General features: G+C 39.5%; 1 protein-coding gene across 1 annotated transcript; it reads left to right on the forward strand.

Annotated features, from left to right (window-relative positions):
* Positions 1-2,971: 2,971 nt before the first annotated feature.
* On the forward strand, positions 2,972-14,474 carry st6galnac5b (ST6 (alpha-N-acetyl-neuraminyl-2,3-beta-galactosyl-1,3)-N-acetylgalactosaminide alpha-2,6-sialyltransferase 5b). The gene is made up of 5 exons (XM_085347772.1): positions 2,972-2,992; positions 3,548-3,769; positions 10,304-10,713; positions 12,272-12,379; positions 14,231-14,474. Exons 1-5 carry the CDS (start codon positions 2,972-2,974, stop codon positions 14,472-14,474), a joined length of 1,005 nt encoding a protein of 334 aa, XP_085203898.1.
* Positions 14,475-19,397: the final 4,923 nt, after the last annotated feature.

Here is a 19,397-nt window from a genome sequence, read left to right on the forward strand (position 1 = left end):
ACTGTGTATTTGAGTTTGACACCCCTGTTCTAGCAAATCCATCCCCTGTGAGGAGCTTTAGTAGCTCATGTTGCGATGAGAAATAAAATATATATATTCCTGTGCTTAAATGGGATATTCAAAAATCTACTTTTTGATATGTTTAGATACCTGCAAATACGAAGTTTTGCAAAAACATTGTTTCCTTCTTTCCCCTTACCTACCTCCTAAAAATCAAGTGGATACCATTTTGGAAATGGATCCTTTTGGCAAAAGGAGAATCTCCGTCATATACAAGCTGATACAGAGCTTAAGGCCTATTACTTGGGAAAAAACTAAAAATAATTGGGAAAAAGACATTGGGGTGGATTTATCTGATGATGAGTGGAGATCTTGTTTGAATCGTATACATACTTCCTCCCTTTGCATTCGCCATGGTTTAATTCAGTTTAAAATTCTTCCTCGTCTTCATTATACAAGAGAGAGGCTTTCAAAGTTTTTCCCAGAAGCCGATCCTGCCTGTCCCAGGTGTGGACATAATCCAGCAAATGAGGGTCACATGATGTGGTCTTGTCTGAACCTGGATAATTACTGGGGAAATATATATAAGTATTATCTCATATCAGTGCGCAGAACTTAATGCTTGATTTCCGCATTGGCATTTTCGGAGTTATGCCATCTCAATACAAAATTAGTAAATCTCAGGAAAATGCCATAGCATTTGCTACATTGCTTGCCCGTAGACTTATTCTATTCCACTGGAAGTCTGATAAGGCTCCTTCATACGTACAATGGTTAAAGGAGGTGCTTTTTTTTTTTTACCACTGGAAAAACTTAGATACAGAGTTCTCTCATCACAACAAAAATTCTCTGCGACTTGGAACCCATTTATTGACTATATAAAAACGTATTTTCCAGATGTGTGACATACATTTTTTGTTTGTTTTGTTCTGTTTCTTTTTACATGAGCCTCGGGTGGGGAGGGAGGGGTTTCTTTTTGTTGTTGTTTTGTTGTTTTTTGTTTTTTTGTGTATAATCGCAACATTTTCATTATGTATTGTGACCATGATTTGTGAATTTTTTTTTATTTAAATAGAATAAAAAAAACAAAACAAACTACTTTACTAATAAAAATTGCACCAAACAATTCATTTTTGTCTTTTATCACTGACATAAGGACATAAGCAAGAAAACATTTAGGTTTCTTCAAATAACTCAAAAACCATTTTCTGAAATCACTCCTTCTGTTCCTTCAGTTTATAATGTGCAGCACAAGATTCATTTCAAATACAAAAGGCTTTCACTCCCTCGACATATTTAATTCATGATATAAAGCCAGTACGTGACTACAGCCAAAATTACATTTCCTTTTCTGACTGTCTAAGTATATACAGATACACTTTCAGAAAAAAGCACCTTATTCAACACACTGTCAGTAGGGTGGTGCCATCTAAGGTTTTCCAACAAGGGGAACTTATTTGTAACATTGTGCATTCGGAAGAAGGCTGGTAGACCTCTGGAACTTTAAGGAAAAAAATCTAAAGAAATACCAATTCAGTTATTTATATATTAATTGATATATTTGGAAAGATTGCACAGTGCTTACTAACTAAAGCTCTATCTCACACCTGCAGAAATCATTGTCTTCACATTGTGGTAGGAAACCAGTGGACCCATCAGGTAGAGGGAGACACAAAATGAAATATATGTAAATGTATTGAATATTTTTATTTACTGTAAAAACCCAGGTAAAGTTAAACGTTTAGAATATAATCAGAATATTGCCTCATTTGTTTTTCTATTTTACCAAATGCCTCACATCTAGAACAAAACAGTGCAACACGCTTCTTTTATTTCTTGAGGAGATACCGGATGCTTTATCAGTTACATCTTGCTAGTACAGTTCCTTCGGCTTTAATTGTTCATGGATTAAACAAGGTTCTGGAAACATCCCTAAGAGGGTTTGGTCCATATTGATTGTAGTTGTAGATTTGTCATCTACACATCCATGATGTAAATCTCCCACTCCACCATATCCCAAAGATGCTCTGTTGGATTGAGATTGGTTTGAGATTGACTGCAGAGGGCATTTGAGTGCAGTGAACTCATTGTCAAACTCAAGAAACCAGTAGGAGAGTATTTGAGTTTTGAGACATTGTACAGCCATCAGAAGATGGGTACACTGTGGTCATAAAGGGATGACATGGTCAGCAACAATACTGTGGTGTTTAAACAATGCTCAGTTGGTGCCATGGAGCCCATGGTGTGTCAAAATGAGACCCCCTATGGCATTATACCAGAAACAGTGAGCCAAAACTGGATGGATTCATGTTTCCCAGTCTTAGTTGACATTAATGACACCTAGCGTGGTCTTCTGTTGCTGTTCATCTGTTTTAAGGTTCAACAAGGAACAGAGGTGCTCTTCTGCATACCTTGGTGGCAACGAGTGGTTATTTGAGTGGCTGTTGTCTTGTTATCGCCTCACAGAAATCGAGCCATTCTCCTCTGGCATCAACACATTTTCACCCAGAGAACGGCAGAAATGCTCAGAGCCGCCCATCCGGCATGGAATCAATTATTGCCCAGCTGATGCTTTAATATATCTAACTAAACTAATTTCTGAGAGCTTTGGAGAAACATGGGGGACAGATGTTTTTTTGCCTGTTTTTTCTTAATCATTTGAAGTATTTTTTTTTTAAAATAAATTCACATGTCTATAACACCAGAGATTAATACATGTGAATTTATATTGACAGAGAAACGGTGCAGGAGTATTACTATTTAGAAAAGGCTGACGGAGGAAAGTCGGGAGGTAGAGTTGTTTAGGACCATGAGGAGCGCGCTGTTGAATGAGGGCTTCCAGGAGAGAACGGGAGAAGAGTAGTGGAGTGTCGTTTTCTTTAGCTGCGCGGTGATCCCAGTAATGCCGCCGCTCAAGTGTTGCATGCTGAAGAGTCCCGACGCCTAGCATGAAGAGCCGACAAAAGGGGAAATGAAGATGAAGATAAAAGTGGTAATTATGAATGAAAGCCGTCGGAAGTATCACTGTAATATTCCGCTGTGGGGAGCTTTTATATATATATATTTCTGCCTCTCAGAAGTGGAGTTGCAGACTGAGCTCTTTCACCGAATGTGACCCAGTTGCACTTTGCCACATACGCGTAATATTCACAGAGAATAATCCTACAACAGCTCGGCCGTTTAAAGTTTTTTTTCCCTGCGTGGGTCGGGAGTGGGGATGGGGTTAAATATGACACGTCTGAACTGAGCAACCTAACAGTATTTTTGCAGCCTCGTTTTAAAACGTGTTTCCTTGTTGACAGAGCATGTTGAGCGCATTTGAGAAGAATAGCTGGCATTACGTTTTGAGCCTTGCATTTGTTATGTTGCATTTGTTTTGAAAGCTGGCAGTTAATTAGTCACAAAGAAAGAAAGAACGAAAAACAATCCTGACCAAAGGTGCAGATTTCATCCTCAAGCTTGTGGCTGTGTCGGTCCTGAACTGGCTGAATCATGCTCTGGCGTGATGTTGAGATTTGTCTTTCTGGTGTTTCACGTGTCCCTGCAGTGCCAAGGGGTTGGTGGCATCATCATCGTTACCATGGTTACCGGCTTTTTGTTGGTGTACAACAGCAGCTCTGGTGACAGATCAGCTTCCTCATCAAGTTCTTCGTCCTCATCGTCCTCTTACCGTTTGGATGCGCGAGTTCAGTCCACTAAAGTACCGGACAGATCACAGAGACTCCAAACAACATCTCTGGAGGGGTACTCAGGTGTCATGGATCATAAGGTAAATACGGACCATCTGTGAACCAAGTCAAGTCCTGTTATGGGCGGTAATGATGCTGCACCTGGTTCTTTGAAACTCCAGAGCACTTGCATGCATATTACAAACAGAGATATTATGGTCCACATTTGTTTTTGTCTTTTTGTTTTTTATAAAAGCTGCTTAGGAATTGAAACTGTGCAGGATATAGATCATCTCAGATGTTTAGCAGTAATGTTATCTCACCTGAAAATCAATAATGAAACTGTTTCCATTTTCAAAGATATCAAAGATATAACATAACACACAATAGCAGTGTTTGTTTGGAGTGTTTGGGTCCTTGCCAGTGCATTAGGTGCCTGCACAGAGAGGAGGAGGAGGAGGAGGTTTAGTCCTGGAAAATATATGTTTGAAGGTGAAGTGAAGTGTCTGGTGGCTAAATGTGTTTTGATTTAGGCACATGGATGCACAGAAACCAGTGACACGACAGAAACTCATGGGTCATAACATACCGCAGAATGACAATGTTTGGAAAAGAGCAAGAAATTCGAATTCAGCATCTTTATGACGTTTTTTGACAAATTAACAGTTCTCCAACCATCTCCATCAGACTACACAAAGGAAGGTGAATTCACCCTGTGCATTTGGACATCTTTGTAATCGGATGGTCATATTATAAACATCATCAGAAAGCACATTGATTGCGCTGATTGCTTTGTTTTTGTTGTTTTTTTAGCAGCTGTACCTAATTTGTATTCTGCTGTCATCCAGGTAAAGCAGAGAGTAGCATGCAGAGTTCAGGTGTCCACTAAAAATGTGTTTTTTAAAATCCCCCCCAGTGACTGAAAACTCATTTGTGTATTTAATTTTTGTACTACTTTATGTGCCAGACAGTTTTCCTTTTTCCTTTTTGCAGCAGCAGCAGCAGCAGCAGCAGCAGCAGTGAGGTCTTTTCGTTTGAACTTTTCACAACAATAAAAAAGTTCTAAAAACCAGTTAATTAAAATTGCTTAACACTTTCCATTAAGAAAGCAGCACGAGTCTATTAAAGGTTTATTTTGCCCTCAAAGGCTTTTATAATACCATCTCATCTCTTAAGCATGACCTCAAAGTTCTCTTTATAGTTCACTCTGTTGCTTAATTCATAATTAATGTCTTCGGCATAAAATATTTAGTGACAAAAGCACTTAAAACAGGGTGCATTTCAACTATAATGTCTACTCAAGATATGACCACTGTAATCTTTTGGTCGTGTAAGCGGCACCTTCAACAGTAATATAGTACAAAGGCCCGATTCTCTGACCCACTGCATTATCACAGGCTCGTCTTTGAGATAGATGGAGCATTCACACAGCATTACGTCTCCCCTCGCTGAGAACGATATACAGCAGGACACAGCAGAGTGGAAAGCATGCTGCAATGCTCAGGCAGCACTTAGGCCTGTTGGATTTGTCTCTGTGCTGTCTTGAGTAAGCTTGATTCTAAGATCAGCGCTCAGATTTTGCAGGTAGTCTTAGGAGAAATGAACGCAAGCTGCTTCACTTTGGACTTTGCGCGTGGGCACTTTATTATTCATGGTCTCTCCCGTTCATCCAACCCCTCCTAGCTGACAGGTGATTTGTGATGGATCCACACTGCGACAGTTTCATACTGCTTAGTGTCACTCTGTACCTCCCTCCCATTGGGGGAGATTCAAGCTCTGCTGCTGCTGCTGCTTCATCCTCTGTCAGAGCCCAAGAATGACTAACCAGAGCAGACCTGCTGCAGGATCTGTGGAGTGGGTGGATCCTTGCGTATAGTTCCTTTTAGGGTCATCTCAGGTCTGCTGCTGCTTCTAGTGGAGGGAATCTTGGCTTTGACACAAGTGTGTGTGCAGACACAGAGACACACACCATCACACAGCACGAGTACACTCACGCAGACACGCTGTTAAAATTTTATGCCCCCATCAGAGCCAGAGATGCTTGGGAATGTGAGGAAAGCTCTATCTGGTGTGCCTGCTGGACCCTGATTATTGCCTGTATTAACTTATGTGCATATCTTGTTCACATGGGCTGTGATTTCACTAAGGTGGGTGGTGGTCTGTGGCGGCTTTGCTCATTTATGCATCACCCAAGAGGTGGCAAAACATCCAGCACACATTAATCACTAAGACTGTGCTGCCTCATGTAGCAGAGGGTTATAGGCTTAACATTTGGCTTTCCTCTGTTCTCATTTCGTTGCTTAAATGTGTGAAAAGAAAACAGCAGCTTTGAACCCCACAAATCTCCGTACTGTGAGATCACACATCAGAGTTATGGTGCATATTTGTGTGGAATAGTTTCTCATTGTGTTTCTCTCTGTATGACTTCCGCAGCATCTGCAAGTTTTCTTTTGGGGAGATTTCTGCCTCTGGTATGTGTTTCTTTTCTTTGGCGTGTTGCAGTGATTAGAGCTGCTGACTTGAACAGATTCTTTCACACACACACAGGTTAACACACTCTCGCTCCATCTTCTGCTTGGCCCCTCATCTTTGCAGCCTCACTGATGTTTTGCCGATTCGAGTTAAAGAGATGTTGACCTTTGAAGAACTGTCAGCAGAGCCAATCTACATTGGCCTTTATAGTCTCTAATCACAAAGCCGGTGTGAAAGCACGAGTGCGGACTGTGTGCCAGCGCAACTTTATGATGTACCTACTTATTATGGGCAATGCCTCTTTGTGCTCTGACAGCTTTTAATGCAGCCAGCCTGGGGGGAATGGGTGCCATTATAATGCTTATTCTGTCTTTACCTGTCTGACGTTCAATTTAAAGCCGTCTCGTAGTGTACAAAGGCAGCTTATATTAACAGTCAGCGTGTGGAAAAAAGCAGGAACAAAATAAATTCAGCTCTTTGAGCTCTCTTATTGGATGACTTAGACAAGGTAAGGGAGCACTCCTGGTAAAACAGGCGATGTTATCAGCTGTAACACTCAGAATGATAATACAACGCCTAATTTGTTGTCTAGTTTTTACTGAAAAATTAGGCGAATAGCAATAGTCAAGAGGAAATCGTAAACATCACCAGCAGGAAATGATTTTTTGTCTCTTCTCTCTCTTAGTTGACTCGAGCAGAAGAAGAAGAAGACAGGTGCTGTTATTGTCTTAACTATTTCCTCAAATTGAGAACAGATTTGGAATCGCGACCTGATTGTGTGTCATTGGCAGGAGCTTAATGAGATGTCTAGGGGAACTGTCGGGAGGATTTCATTGTAATTAATTGGTCTCTGGGAAAAGAAAGCAGCACTGATCGTGAATCCCTCGTGCCACAGAAGAGGGGCTTTTTCCATCTCCTCCTGCTCTCAGCTGAGCCACTATAGCCCAATTCTGTGCACTTTGGAAAGTATTCAGTGACAATGTTCAACATCTAAATGATTTTGATTCATTTCCAGAAAACGCATCTTGTTTTTTCCCCACTACTGCTCCTATCACAGGATAAGTCTTTCTATTGCTCACAATAATCAGAAATCCAATAAAAAAGTCTAAAACCAAATCAAGCAGTTATTGTCTGTGCATTCTTTCTGTGTATGCAGAGCTTTGTTATTATCTGAAAATGATTACAAACTAATTATTGAGGCACACTGTAGATAGCATGTTTCTACAGTTAAGCTTCCATAAGTGAACTTCAAATCTGCAGCTGAAAATAAAATAAATAAAGCCCCAATTATTGTTTCTGAAAATGTCTCTATGGAGACCACTGGGCTTGAGTCTAAGAGTCAGCTGAGATACAGTATGGAGTGTGCCCACTCCACTACCTTCTAGCAGTCTCTGTAGACTAATACCATTATAACCAGTGCTAAACAGACACCAAAGCAAGTTACCTGGATATCTAACAGTCATATGAACAAGTGGACAAAAAATCTCTGATTGAAGGTAATTCAGTTTCGTAATGTCTTTGGCTAAAACATGCTCTTTTTCCAACCTTGACCCTACATGTTGATCATAAACATAACAGGTAGCTTTACCTAAATCCAAAAAAACAACTTAGTCCAAAAGATAAGTCAGAAACTGGTGGTGAGAGACAAGCAGGTATAAATCTTCAGGTTACTTATCTGGGGTTTAATCTGTGGTTAATTACGACAGCAAGAGACGTTTTTTTCCCAGGTTTTCTTCATCAGGTCTGTCTGACCTCTAAATATCACATCCCACGACTTCTTCCTGCAAGTCTGTGCGCTGTAACCTTTTTTAACCGAGTAGGTTTGCAGACATGAATTTGGAGACTGGAGGCACAATAGAAGAAGCTCTTGTTCAATATCAAAGGTTGACTGATGGGGTTTGCTCTGAAAGCAATTATGATCTTGGGTTCCCCTGGGAAGTGTATAATCAGGATCATACTGATTAGTCTGGAGTCAGAGAGTGGGCGGTAATTGACTGGGACTGGAACCAGAGCCGTACTCCGAACTGCATCTTCTTGTCCTGCTGTTAACAATATGGACCTCATTAATCCAGTCAGCTTCATCATGTTTCAGTGAACAGCCTCGGTTGAAATTAGTGTCTTTTTAGGTCACGTTAATTCAGGAAAGCGTATTGATTTATAGGTTGTGCACTATTGATCAAGGTAGACAACCTTCTGTCTGCATAATAAAGTCTGAATATGTGTGCGTAGGAGTCAGCAGGTGTTAAAGTGATGGTTGTTTCACGAATCAAAGGACAAATCAAAGGTAATTCAAGGCTGATTATGAGTGAAAACTACTTGTAATGAATTCCATTCATTTATTTATCCAGTCACTAGTCTGTGGGTTGCACCTTCAGCTGCCTGGCCTCTGAAATATTCTGCTTGTGATTTTGAAAGCCAGTCTCGCTGTGATACAGGATTTATAAGTGCCTATTTCCCAGCAACATCAAGCTGTCAGAAGCTCTGGGAGCTGAAGCTGGAACTTCAGCATCGCTGTCAAGGACACTTTTATTATTTCACAGGCACTTTAAACTATGACACCAGCCTCGCAACCTTCAATTGACTTTCACTTGTTTAACACACCTTCCTGACTTTTAACATTATTATAATTTGGATTATGCTTTGCGGTAATTGCTTGGACAGTGCTTAGGGGAAAATGCACTTTCTGTCTCTCTGTTGTCTGCAGAGAAAGAAAGACCTAAAAGGACTGTGATTCTTCCCAGCCAAGACGGGGAGGGTGTGTTTGTGCAACCAAGTGTGTAATTTGCTCCAACCTACCTGATATTGAGAGAGCGCGCACATCCCAACAGGGATGATTTTCAGGGGGGAAATCTGCTGGAGAATGGAAATGTGATGAGTGTTCCGAACAAAGACTTTGAGTGTGTTCGTTTGAAGGAATTCCAACTAGTTTTGGATCTAGATGTTTTTCAGACTGTTGCAAATTCTTGCCAGAGAAACATGATTTCATTACATATTTTGGGGCTGCACACACACAATCACACAGGCGTATTGTCTACAGGCATCAATCAGTCAGGGATAATAATATTTAGGAATCTGATTGGAAATGTAAGGGATAACACCCCCTCCCTCACACACACACACACACACACACACACACACACACACACACACACACACACACACACACACACACACACACACACACACACGTTCCCACCTCAGAACCTGATGGAGTGTGAAGTACCGAGCACAGTTCAGAATGCCGATGCAGCTCTCTATTAGGGTGGGGAATAATTCATGTGAAGAGTCTCTGGGTGTTTGCTGTCGGATCATTCAGTCTGAGCTCGCATTTTTCAAGTTTGAAAAACCTGGTTGGATGCCGCAACATGAATACCTGGTTCAATTCAAGCCCAAACAAGCACTCTTCACTCCAGTGCTGCACAAAAAGCTTGCATGAACAGGATGTTGACCAGTGCATGTTGTCCCTGTTTTATGTTTTTTTTTATTTTAAGTGAAAACTGCTGAATGTGTGATGTTGATAGAAAATGAAAGCACTGTGTCAAATAGCCTCTGCTCTATACTGTCAACTGTTTAAATAACAGACAGAGTCGCCCAATACAAGTCTACCTGCTTGATTCAAGACCCGTCTGAATGCAGCCGAATCATAATCAATGATTGAAAGGGCTCTACACGAATTTGCTTTAAACTCCAGTGTTAGAATCCTCTTTGCTGATGCTTTATATCCTTCAAGCTTGCTTAAGCTTTTCGTGGTTGCCACATTTTAAAATCAAGCAGAGCATCTCAGAAAAAATAAGATTTGACTTGATAGTATCTCATTTCCCACATTTAAATACGTCAACAACTACTGAACGCAAATATTGTTGGTTTCTGGTTCTCAAAGGCTAAAAAACACTTTTTAACACACTTTTTATCTTCATGTGTTTAAGATACATTTTCAATCATGTAAGTAAAAATAATACAGTATCTTGCACATCAAGTTAGGACCTCGCTCTGAAGCTACATCTGGTTTTACGGAGTGCCAGAGAGATTTAAACTTATTTATCTGAAACTGTTAAGTCCATCTGCGACTTGTAGTTGGATTTTTCTCTTCCACCACTTTGTCTCATTACATAATGTGAATGAAACTGCAACGATGTCTGACTTTTTAACTTTGAACTTCACAGCCTCTGAACATGCACTGCAGGACTTGTGCCCTGGTGACCAGCTCTGGGCAACTGACAGCGAGCAAGAGGGGCGAAGAAATCGACCGCTCTGAGTGTGTTATTCGTATGAACGATGCTCCCAGCCTCGGGTATCAGCAGGATGTCGGTCGGCGCGCAAGCCTGCGTGTTATAGCCCACTCCAGCCTGCAAAGGGTGCTGCGGAGCAGGCAGGAGCTCCTCAACATGAGCCAAGACACAGTGTTCATCTTCTGGGGACCGAGCAGTTGCATGAGACGTGATGGAAAAGGCCATGTTTACAACAACCTAAAGCTTTTAAACCAGCTGCTACCCAAACTTAAAATCTACATTATTTCCAGGATCAAGATGCTGAAGTTTGATGAACTATTTAAAAAGGAAACTGGGATTGACAGGTAAATATTCACATGATGAGCAAGTTTTATATTTTTGGGACTTGAATGAGACAAGATGGAGAGGTGAAAAGAAATCAAGAGACACACAACACACAAAAGAACTGTCAGTAGTGTTTATATTAGGGGAATATATTACAAAGATAGAAAGCACTAATTTCCTACCTATTGTTTTATGTACAGAATTCAGTACATAGCAGATATATGTTTGTCATAAGCAAAGGCAGGAGTAAGGGATTCATTATTCATTATTTTTTGTTTTGACGCATAAACGTAAACACAGTTTAAAGAATGCAAAAACAACAGGATGCACCAGACACTGATATTACCTTCGAGATGTAAAATGCAATTTGTGAACAAACTCCAAACCCTGATTGTGCAAACAGGATGTGATGGATATATGAGCTGAGCGAGAGGCTGCGATTTGGATGAGGCTTTAATGAAGAGCTGCAGCAGCTCCCAGACATGCCAGAACCCTTTGATACATGTGACTCAATCTTTGTAGATGTAACTACATGAGTGGCCGACACCTTTGCCAGCATTCGTGATCGTTTTGGCAATCTCCCCTCAGGACATCTGTGAGTCCTTATCTTGAGGCTATCATCATCATTCACTCACTGATCTGAAAACTGGAGAAAAAAAGTAATGCATGGGAAGAATCCATGCTACTAAACTGGCCAATCACAACCATTGTAGGCTGTGTTCATGTGACATGTAGTTACATTTCCAGGAAGCAGCACATCATTTCATCATCAGTGTAAGGTTTCAGAGGGATCTACAGATATAACATACCTCCAGTGTACATTTTATGCAAAGGTATAATTGTCCTATGGGAAAGCCTAACAGGTTTATGCAGCTGGTAGGCATCAGGAAGTGAAATGCTTGCACTGTAGTCCCAATCCTGCATCTCGAATAAAATTATCTTTAATATTGCATTAAAAAGTAATAACATTCTAAAGAAACAGCTCACAAAAGTCTCAGCTGGAAAAAAGAAAACATTTTATCATCAAAAATCTCAAGCTGGGTTACCAAAGAGGTATACACATTCTTTGCTTTTATAGAGATTATGAAGCGGAGGCACGTTTCCTGACTTTTAATACATGGTAATTGTCTCTTTGCATACGCGGGACAGGCAAAGTGAAAATGGCTGAATGTGACCTTGCAAAAAAAGACAAAGGCAGACAAAGACACCTCACTGTCGTGAATGCAGCTATTCATCTAAACTCATTTGCATGTGAACAATAAGCCAACAGAATGAAAACTGAATGAAAAATGTTGCATTTGAATGGCAATCCAGTGACTTCTGCTCTCATGTAGCAATAGCCAGTGTCAGAATGAATGTTTTTATGTATTTATCTTTATTTTATTTTCTATTCTATTCTATTTCTTGCCCATGTATCAACTGTCACACAGTCAGCTACAGGGTTTCCTCTTCAGCGACTGATCAGATGAAATCTAAAAACTACGGTTTTACCATCTTTAATCTTTTCTGAACAGGCAGTAAGAAGGAAGTGCGCTCAGTATATTTTTGTGAAAATGGTAAGCTTCTCTTTTCTTCCAGGAAGAGTTCCAACTCCTGGTTGAGCACCGGCTGGTTTACTATGGCTATAGCCCTGGAGCTGTGTGATAGGATCAACGTCTATGGCATGGTGCCTCCTGATTTCTGCAGGTAGATTCCTGCAGTTTCTTTTTCTTCTCCAAATATTTATTAGCTTTGCTTCATTTTTTTTTAAACTTAGCATAATATGACTTGTAGATTTTTATTGATAAACCACCATGGCCAAAACATAGTTCCATGCAATTCAAATATTTTGGTTTTCAGTAATATTGTGTCAGTTTATAATTGGGTAAAAGGCCAGCAGGGTTTTCATTTGATGTTATAAAGTAAAGACCCCACCATTCTAAAATATGATATGTTTTTTAGTACCAAGATGTGTGATGGGAATTTTAATAGACTACAATGTAATTACTGAATAATAGAGCATTGAAAACCTATGATGAAATGACATATTATTATTGGCAATGTTTAATTTTACAGACGTACAGTTATTTAGTCTTGAAAATCTTAAATACATGAATGTTTCTCATATTTGTCAGATTTTACACAATATGGTTTCTCCACTATTTAGTCGGTTTATTACTACTAGGATAAACAAAAAACAAATGAAAAGAAGTCTGACGTTACAGGACTGCATTATTTCTTTGAGGACGAGCTCTTTTGGTCAGTCTGCATTAAATGTAAAGGTGTGTTAGAGTGGAGCTCTGTACCCGTCAGCGTCAGACAGCAGAGTTTGAAATGCCAGTTAAATAAATTAATAATCAGTTGATTGATAAGCAGATACAAAGCAGTGAGTTGGTTGTTCTCCTATTGCCAACTCGTTTCCCTTCACTATTGGGCTTTTGGTATGTTTTCTTTTTCTTCTTCTCCTTTTACCTTTTAAGATGTAGCCAGGGACCACATATTTAAATGATCCCAAGGCTAACTCTTGTGTCTTTACAGCAATGTTTATTAAAAAAAATATTTAGATAAGCTCCTTAATCATCTGAGCATTTTGCATTTTGCAGCATTTTGCTCTCCACCAACTCCCAAAAGAAATATCAATGTTCCACCATATTTAACATCTACTAACTAGCTTTGTCTGATGGGTGCAGTGGGTTTGGAGCTGCACAATGCAGCAGAAAACAAGACATACCAATCCGCCGAATGTTATTAGAATTAAATAATTGTACTGAGAAAGAGCGTGTCACACGTGCACGCACTTTTAACCCTTATTCACTGGTTTGTGAATGTTATTTTCTCCTTAGCATCGAGTTTTGTCTGTTAAAATATGCATTGAGATGCTTTATCCTCACGGCAGGTTCAGTTTGTCACTTCCTGTTTGAGCCAGTGGGCCAAATAGTGCATGAAGCGAATGGAACACTTCTTCTGTTTTGTGCTGCAGCCTCACTCTGTGATTTAGTGTGTGCCGACACCACTGATGTTTCCACATAAAATCGTGTCTAGTGCATCTTTAATGATGTCTTCCAACTTGGTAATATAGCATTTACTCCCTGCAGTGGACGACAGCACCACTGAAAACATCTTCACATTTTACAGTGAAACAGCGCTGCTGAAAATATACTGTACAGGTTTCACCATGTGTTTTTAGCATTTAAGAGACACTGGAAAATTTGCTGATTTTATTTTCTAAAATTTGGCCGCAAGGACAAGAGCACAAAGAACACTTTGAAAAATTCATGGCACTCTCACGTGTCACAGAAAGCTCCTCCACTGAGCTTTGTGTTAGCGTGAGTGTCAGATGAATAGGAGAGTGTATAATGAACATTTCTGTGAGTGCAGATTCTTCTGATCTTTCTGTTTTTCTTTGTTCCTTCTTCTCTTTATTCCCCTCTCCGACTTGTTTCTTTCCCCCTCCCCAACCATGAATCTCATAATTACACACTATTTCGACATCCCCCCTGTGCGCATTGGCTTTCATGCTATTTCATGGCTTCCTCCTCTCTCTTCTCGCCTGTGTAGATCCTCCTCCCATCCTACTGTACCATATCATTACTATGAGCCCTCGGGGCCCAACGAGTGCTCCATGTATCTTTCTCACGAGAGAAATCGGCGAGGAAGCCACCACCGTTTCATCACAGAGAAGGCGGTATTTGCAAACTGGGCTCGAACTCGTGACATCCACTTTTACCAGCCAGACTGGAAGCCCTCTCCCATCGTCACCACCGTGAATGGCTCGTACACTGCAAATCCAGCCAGATCCTGAAATGCACCCCAGAGACGATCCCCAGAAATGTGAAATATGTGTGTGGATGGTTTTCAGCGTTCAGATTCCCTCTCTGGCCAGTATGAATACACAAGACAGCAGCAGGACAGAGCGAGCTGCTTGTGGCTGTTAGCCGACTGTCTAAGCAGCTTGGCAGAATGGGATCATTGCGTAACAGCAGCACAAAGCCTCAACAATGCTTTAGAAGTGTAACTCTAAAAGGATGAATTTCATACTGGAATCAAAGCCATGAGGGTTGTCTCAAGTGTGCTTTTTACACAAAATAGAGCCGCTTTAGTAACACTTGAGCTGTCAGAGAGGAAACAGGCAAAAGGAAAACAGTAAACACTGAAAAACTGGGTGCATGTCTCATCTATTCTATCAATTAAAATGGAATAAAGGATAGTAGTAGGCTAACAGACCACTTTACTGCTGGTGTTCACTGATGATTATGTCATGAAATGCCATGCTTACAACTGCTATTTTTTATGCACAGGTCCATTCACGCGTGGCGAAAAAAGAAGGGACTATATTCATCATTTTCATGAATAATAAACCTAGCTTTATGATTTTCGACTAAAGTGATTGGAATTCATGAGACACTTCACTCACAAGCACAAATGTCAGCTTCATGGTGGATGTAAAAGCGTATCCTCTTGGGATATAAATGTCTGTGACAAATTTCATGGGAATTTATCCGATAGGTGCAGCCTGAATGAAAGTGGAGGACCAACCAAGTGACAACGCACAGCTGGACTGAATTTTTACATTACTGGGTTGGATCATTTATGCTCTTAATGTCTGTGTTTCCACATTCTTGTAAGAAAGTCATGTATAGTTTGCCAATATTTGGCATTAAATGTGATGGAAATAAAATTCTTGTCACAAACATGGCACAGTACATCATGTGTAAATGTAATCTCCCCTCGATGGAAGTCGTATTTAGACACAGTCCAGTTTATAGAGACATGATAATTAGGTCTCATTTTGCTCTCTAGCTCTCTGTAACAGATTGCCCTCAAGAAAGCCCTGCCAGCCCATGTGTCTGATACTCGAGGCCATGATTTGTTCTGTGATTAAATCCAAATGTCAGAACAAGTCCTCAAAGGCTTTTTCCTTGACTTCCAGCCAAGTCAGCTACTCTACCACAGATAAAAATGATTATATCAAAGTGTCCTGAGCAGCCGCTTCGGTCTTGACCCACGGGCTTCTGTCTCCCTTCTGTTCAGCATACCAATAGAGGGAAACTGGATTCTAGCTGGGCCTGATATTGACCTATCCAACCATATCTCCGGGGTTAGGGGGAGCAGCATGACTACTGCAGAATTCAAGTTGTTTCATCCCGCAGAGGCGGGCTGCAAGAAAAAGGCAGAGTGCTGCCTGTTTCTGTGTTCATTCACATTTTACCAGTAGGACCAGCACTCAGGTTGAATCTTAATATTGTAAGGCTCTCAGGTGCTCTGAGAAAAGCCCACGCTGTGCTGCGGTGTCATGCTAAGTGGACTCACTGCTCCTTAGATCTGAACAGTGTGCACTGTGCACCAATTACTGGCTCTTCAGGTAGAAAGGTTGAATTTTAAAGACCTGAAAGGACAAGTTGGCTGCAAATGAGCCTGCTGTTGCTATCTTAAACACCTCCTTGAGGCCGCATAATCATTTCCATTAAATGTGGAACCGTTCAAAGAAAAAAAAAAGGATAACATCAAAGCTGTGATGTAGGCAATTTGAAAAAATTATCAGATCATACATCTTGGATGCCAAATGGCATTTAAAACATCATTTAAATGTAATAATAATTTATTAGATAAATAGTTTGACTAAAATATTCTGAGTTAGATAAAAAGACCATTACCATCATTATCTCTGTAAGTGAAAATGACCCAGAGCTTATTCTAAGAAAATCACTGGAAACAGAGAGAAGCAATAAGCCAAGCTGAGTTTATCGATACGGCACATTTCATGTGACAAACATACTATAGAAACATTATAACATTAATACTAATAATACTAGTGTGTAAAATGCCTTTGTTTTCTTTGCTGGGCTGTTTTTGTTGATCACTACTCCCTGACAAAAAATAGGCAAACTGTAAGTGTCTTTACTATTGTTGGATTACACTGAAATATAAATCATGTAACCTCTTCCGGATTAAGACCCTTCAAACAAAACTGATTATATAGGAAACTGATCATAAAATGTACGCACATATATATTCATGCCATATCAAACAATAATGTTATTCTGTACATTTCCCATTAGCAAGAACATGTAGACTTTGCTTTATGTCTCCTTTTTCAATTCATATAAGAATTATCATCATAAACAATGGTCAAAGATATAAAGCAGTACCACAGTGTTTGTTGCCCTGGTAGTAAAGGTTTAATCCAATTTAATAGCTATGTTTTCTCTGAGTCACTACCAGAAACAGTGCAAAACATCCAACAAATCCCCAAATCTATAATTTCCATTACCAGTGTTCCAATTTGAGTTTGATATTCCCTCTGTGCTTGGCTGTGAGGTCTCTGTGGGAGTAATTGAAACAGCAGCAGGATAAAGTCACAATTTCCTCTCTCCAGGAGTATTTTCCATTATGGTACATATCACATATACTCTGTGGAAGCACAGAAATTGGCTAGTGACAAATATGTCCTATTCATGACAGCTGAGTTTTATCAGCAAGTCTGCAAAATACCATCATCCTATGTGGAGCCAAGACACGTGAGAGATAAGAATTCATGGTGTTTAGTTTTCTCAGACTACACATCATCAATCTTAATGCCTAAAAAACTGTAAATTATCTTTAAAGAGAAATATTGAAACAAGTGCTTAAATTGAATATTGTAATGGTAATTTCCATTCAGGTCTGTATGTTCTGAGTCTACACTGACACCTGGTGGCTTCACAGATTATCAGCATTTTTTTTACACGGTAAATTCCTCTGATAACATCTTAGTACTATATATGAGAAATGTGTCAGGCTGTAAACATGGTCACGATGGCCTGTTGAAGTTCAAACTGACCATCAGAATGGGGAAAAAGGGTGATTTAAAGTACTTTGAATGTAGATTTCTTTTTTCTTTTTTCTTTTTTTCAGATTAGCTCATCTGAGTATTTCAAAAATGGCTGATTTACTGGTCTTATAGTCCAAATAAGAGAGAAAAGATATCCAGTGAGCAGCAGTTCTCTGGGTAAAAATGAACTGTTAATGCCAGAGGTTTGAAGAGAAAAGCTAGACAGCTTACACTTCTGTACACGTTAGATTTAAATCAACCAAAATGTACTAAAATGGTTTGAATGTTTCATAGCTCAATAAATTTAAGTGCTTTGTCATTTGAAAGCTTTCTGCAGAAGCATCCCCACATGTAAGATACAATCTGATAAAATGTTGCTGTTTTCCATGAAAGTAAGATTAGAGAATCTGATTGATTACAACACACTAAAATCATTGTTGCCTTTTTTCTACCATGCAAATGTTTTCTTTAAAGTAAACGTTGTAATGATGAAATCTGAATTCATCCAAGAAAAGTTTGGTCATCTTACTGTTTTTTGGGGAAAGGGTAGAAAATATACTCACTACATGTTGATGTGACTTATTTTGTGCACGACTTAAATGACTCCTTGATATGCTTGATATGAATGTGCATCATTTAACTAAAAGATAGTCTAAATCAAAAATACCTTTACAATATTATTAAAAAAATGAATTCTGATACCTTAAACAGTTGTTTCAGATTATCATTACTTAGTTCTGGATTTTTAAAGCTCTGTCAGATATTGTCAGAGAAAAACACATATTAATCTTTGTTTATGTTATAGATCCCTGTAAACTTAAATTAAGATGTAATTCATCTTTTCATCTTAAACCCAGCAGATGGAGACACAACAGGCTGTTTTCTTCTTGTAACTCTTGTGTCAGGAGGTGCTATGTGTGCAACACTGTGCTTAGGGACCTCATTTATTAAATGTTCTTAGATTTATATTTTAACCTAGTAAATATTGTCCTTCAATTTGTATGAGACAAATTGCATGAAAACTTGCTCAAGCAGTAAGCTCTCAATCTCAACTTTTACAGCAAGTGTAAGTTTAGTCATGAACATTTAAAAAGACAAAAGCTAGATTCAACCCAGACAGTGAAGCAAAGTTAAGTAAAATCCACAGCTTGGGAGTGTGTGGTCGCTGTGGTAAACAAATGAAACACAAATCTCTTACATTATATGAGTCACTACCAGCACTATCTTATTAGCTTATTTTCTGTTAATCATAGGTTAAGCTTAGTGGCAATGTGCCATCGCTCACTTTAGTCAAAGGCAAACAGTGTAAAGTGCTCCTATGATCGACCATGAATGAGCATATTCATTTTTTTCTAAATAGTCATAATTCTATGAAGAGGTCACATTTAACTAAATCCTGCAAAAAAAAAAATCTATTTCTGTGCAAATGTAAACATAAGATAAGATAACCTTTAATAGTCCAACATGTGGGAAATTTGTTTTGTTACAGCAGAAAGCGGACAGTGCAAAGTTACATAGAAAAAAACACTGGAATAAGATAAGAATAAGATACTGTACACAACTGTACACAATAGAATAGAATAAAATAAAATACTTTATACAATAGAATAAAATAGAATACAAATGCTATATACAATTGAGTATAATACAACGATGCCAGAAAAGAGTATTGCACTTAGTGTTATTGTTATTGCACATGTGTGGATGTGTGTGTTTGATCAGTTGAAGTCATTTTTTGTGGACTCTGACAGCTGTGGGGAGGAAAGACCTACAAAATCTCTTCGTCCCACACCGTGGGTGCTGCAGCCACTGAAGGAGCTGCTCAGTGCTGTCAGTGTCCTGCATGGGGTGGGAGATGTTGTCCAACAGGGATGACAGCTTAGCCTCCATTCTCCTGTCACTCACCACCTCCAC

The sequence above is a fragment of the Diplotaxodon limnothrissa genome, linkage group LG23 (genome assembly GCF_057381915.1).
Source record: "Diplotaxodon limnothrissa isolate DT_005_m linkage group LG23, D_limnothrissa_male_GT1.1, whole genome shotgun sequence".
NCBI lineage: Eukaryota > Metazoa > Chordata > Actinopteri > Cichliformes > Cichlidae > Diplotaxodon > Diplotaxodon limnothrissa.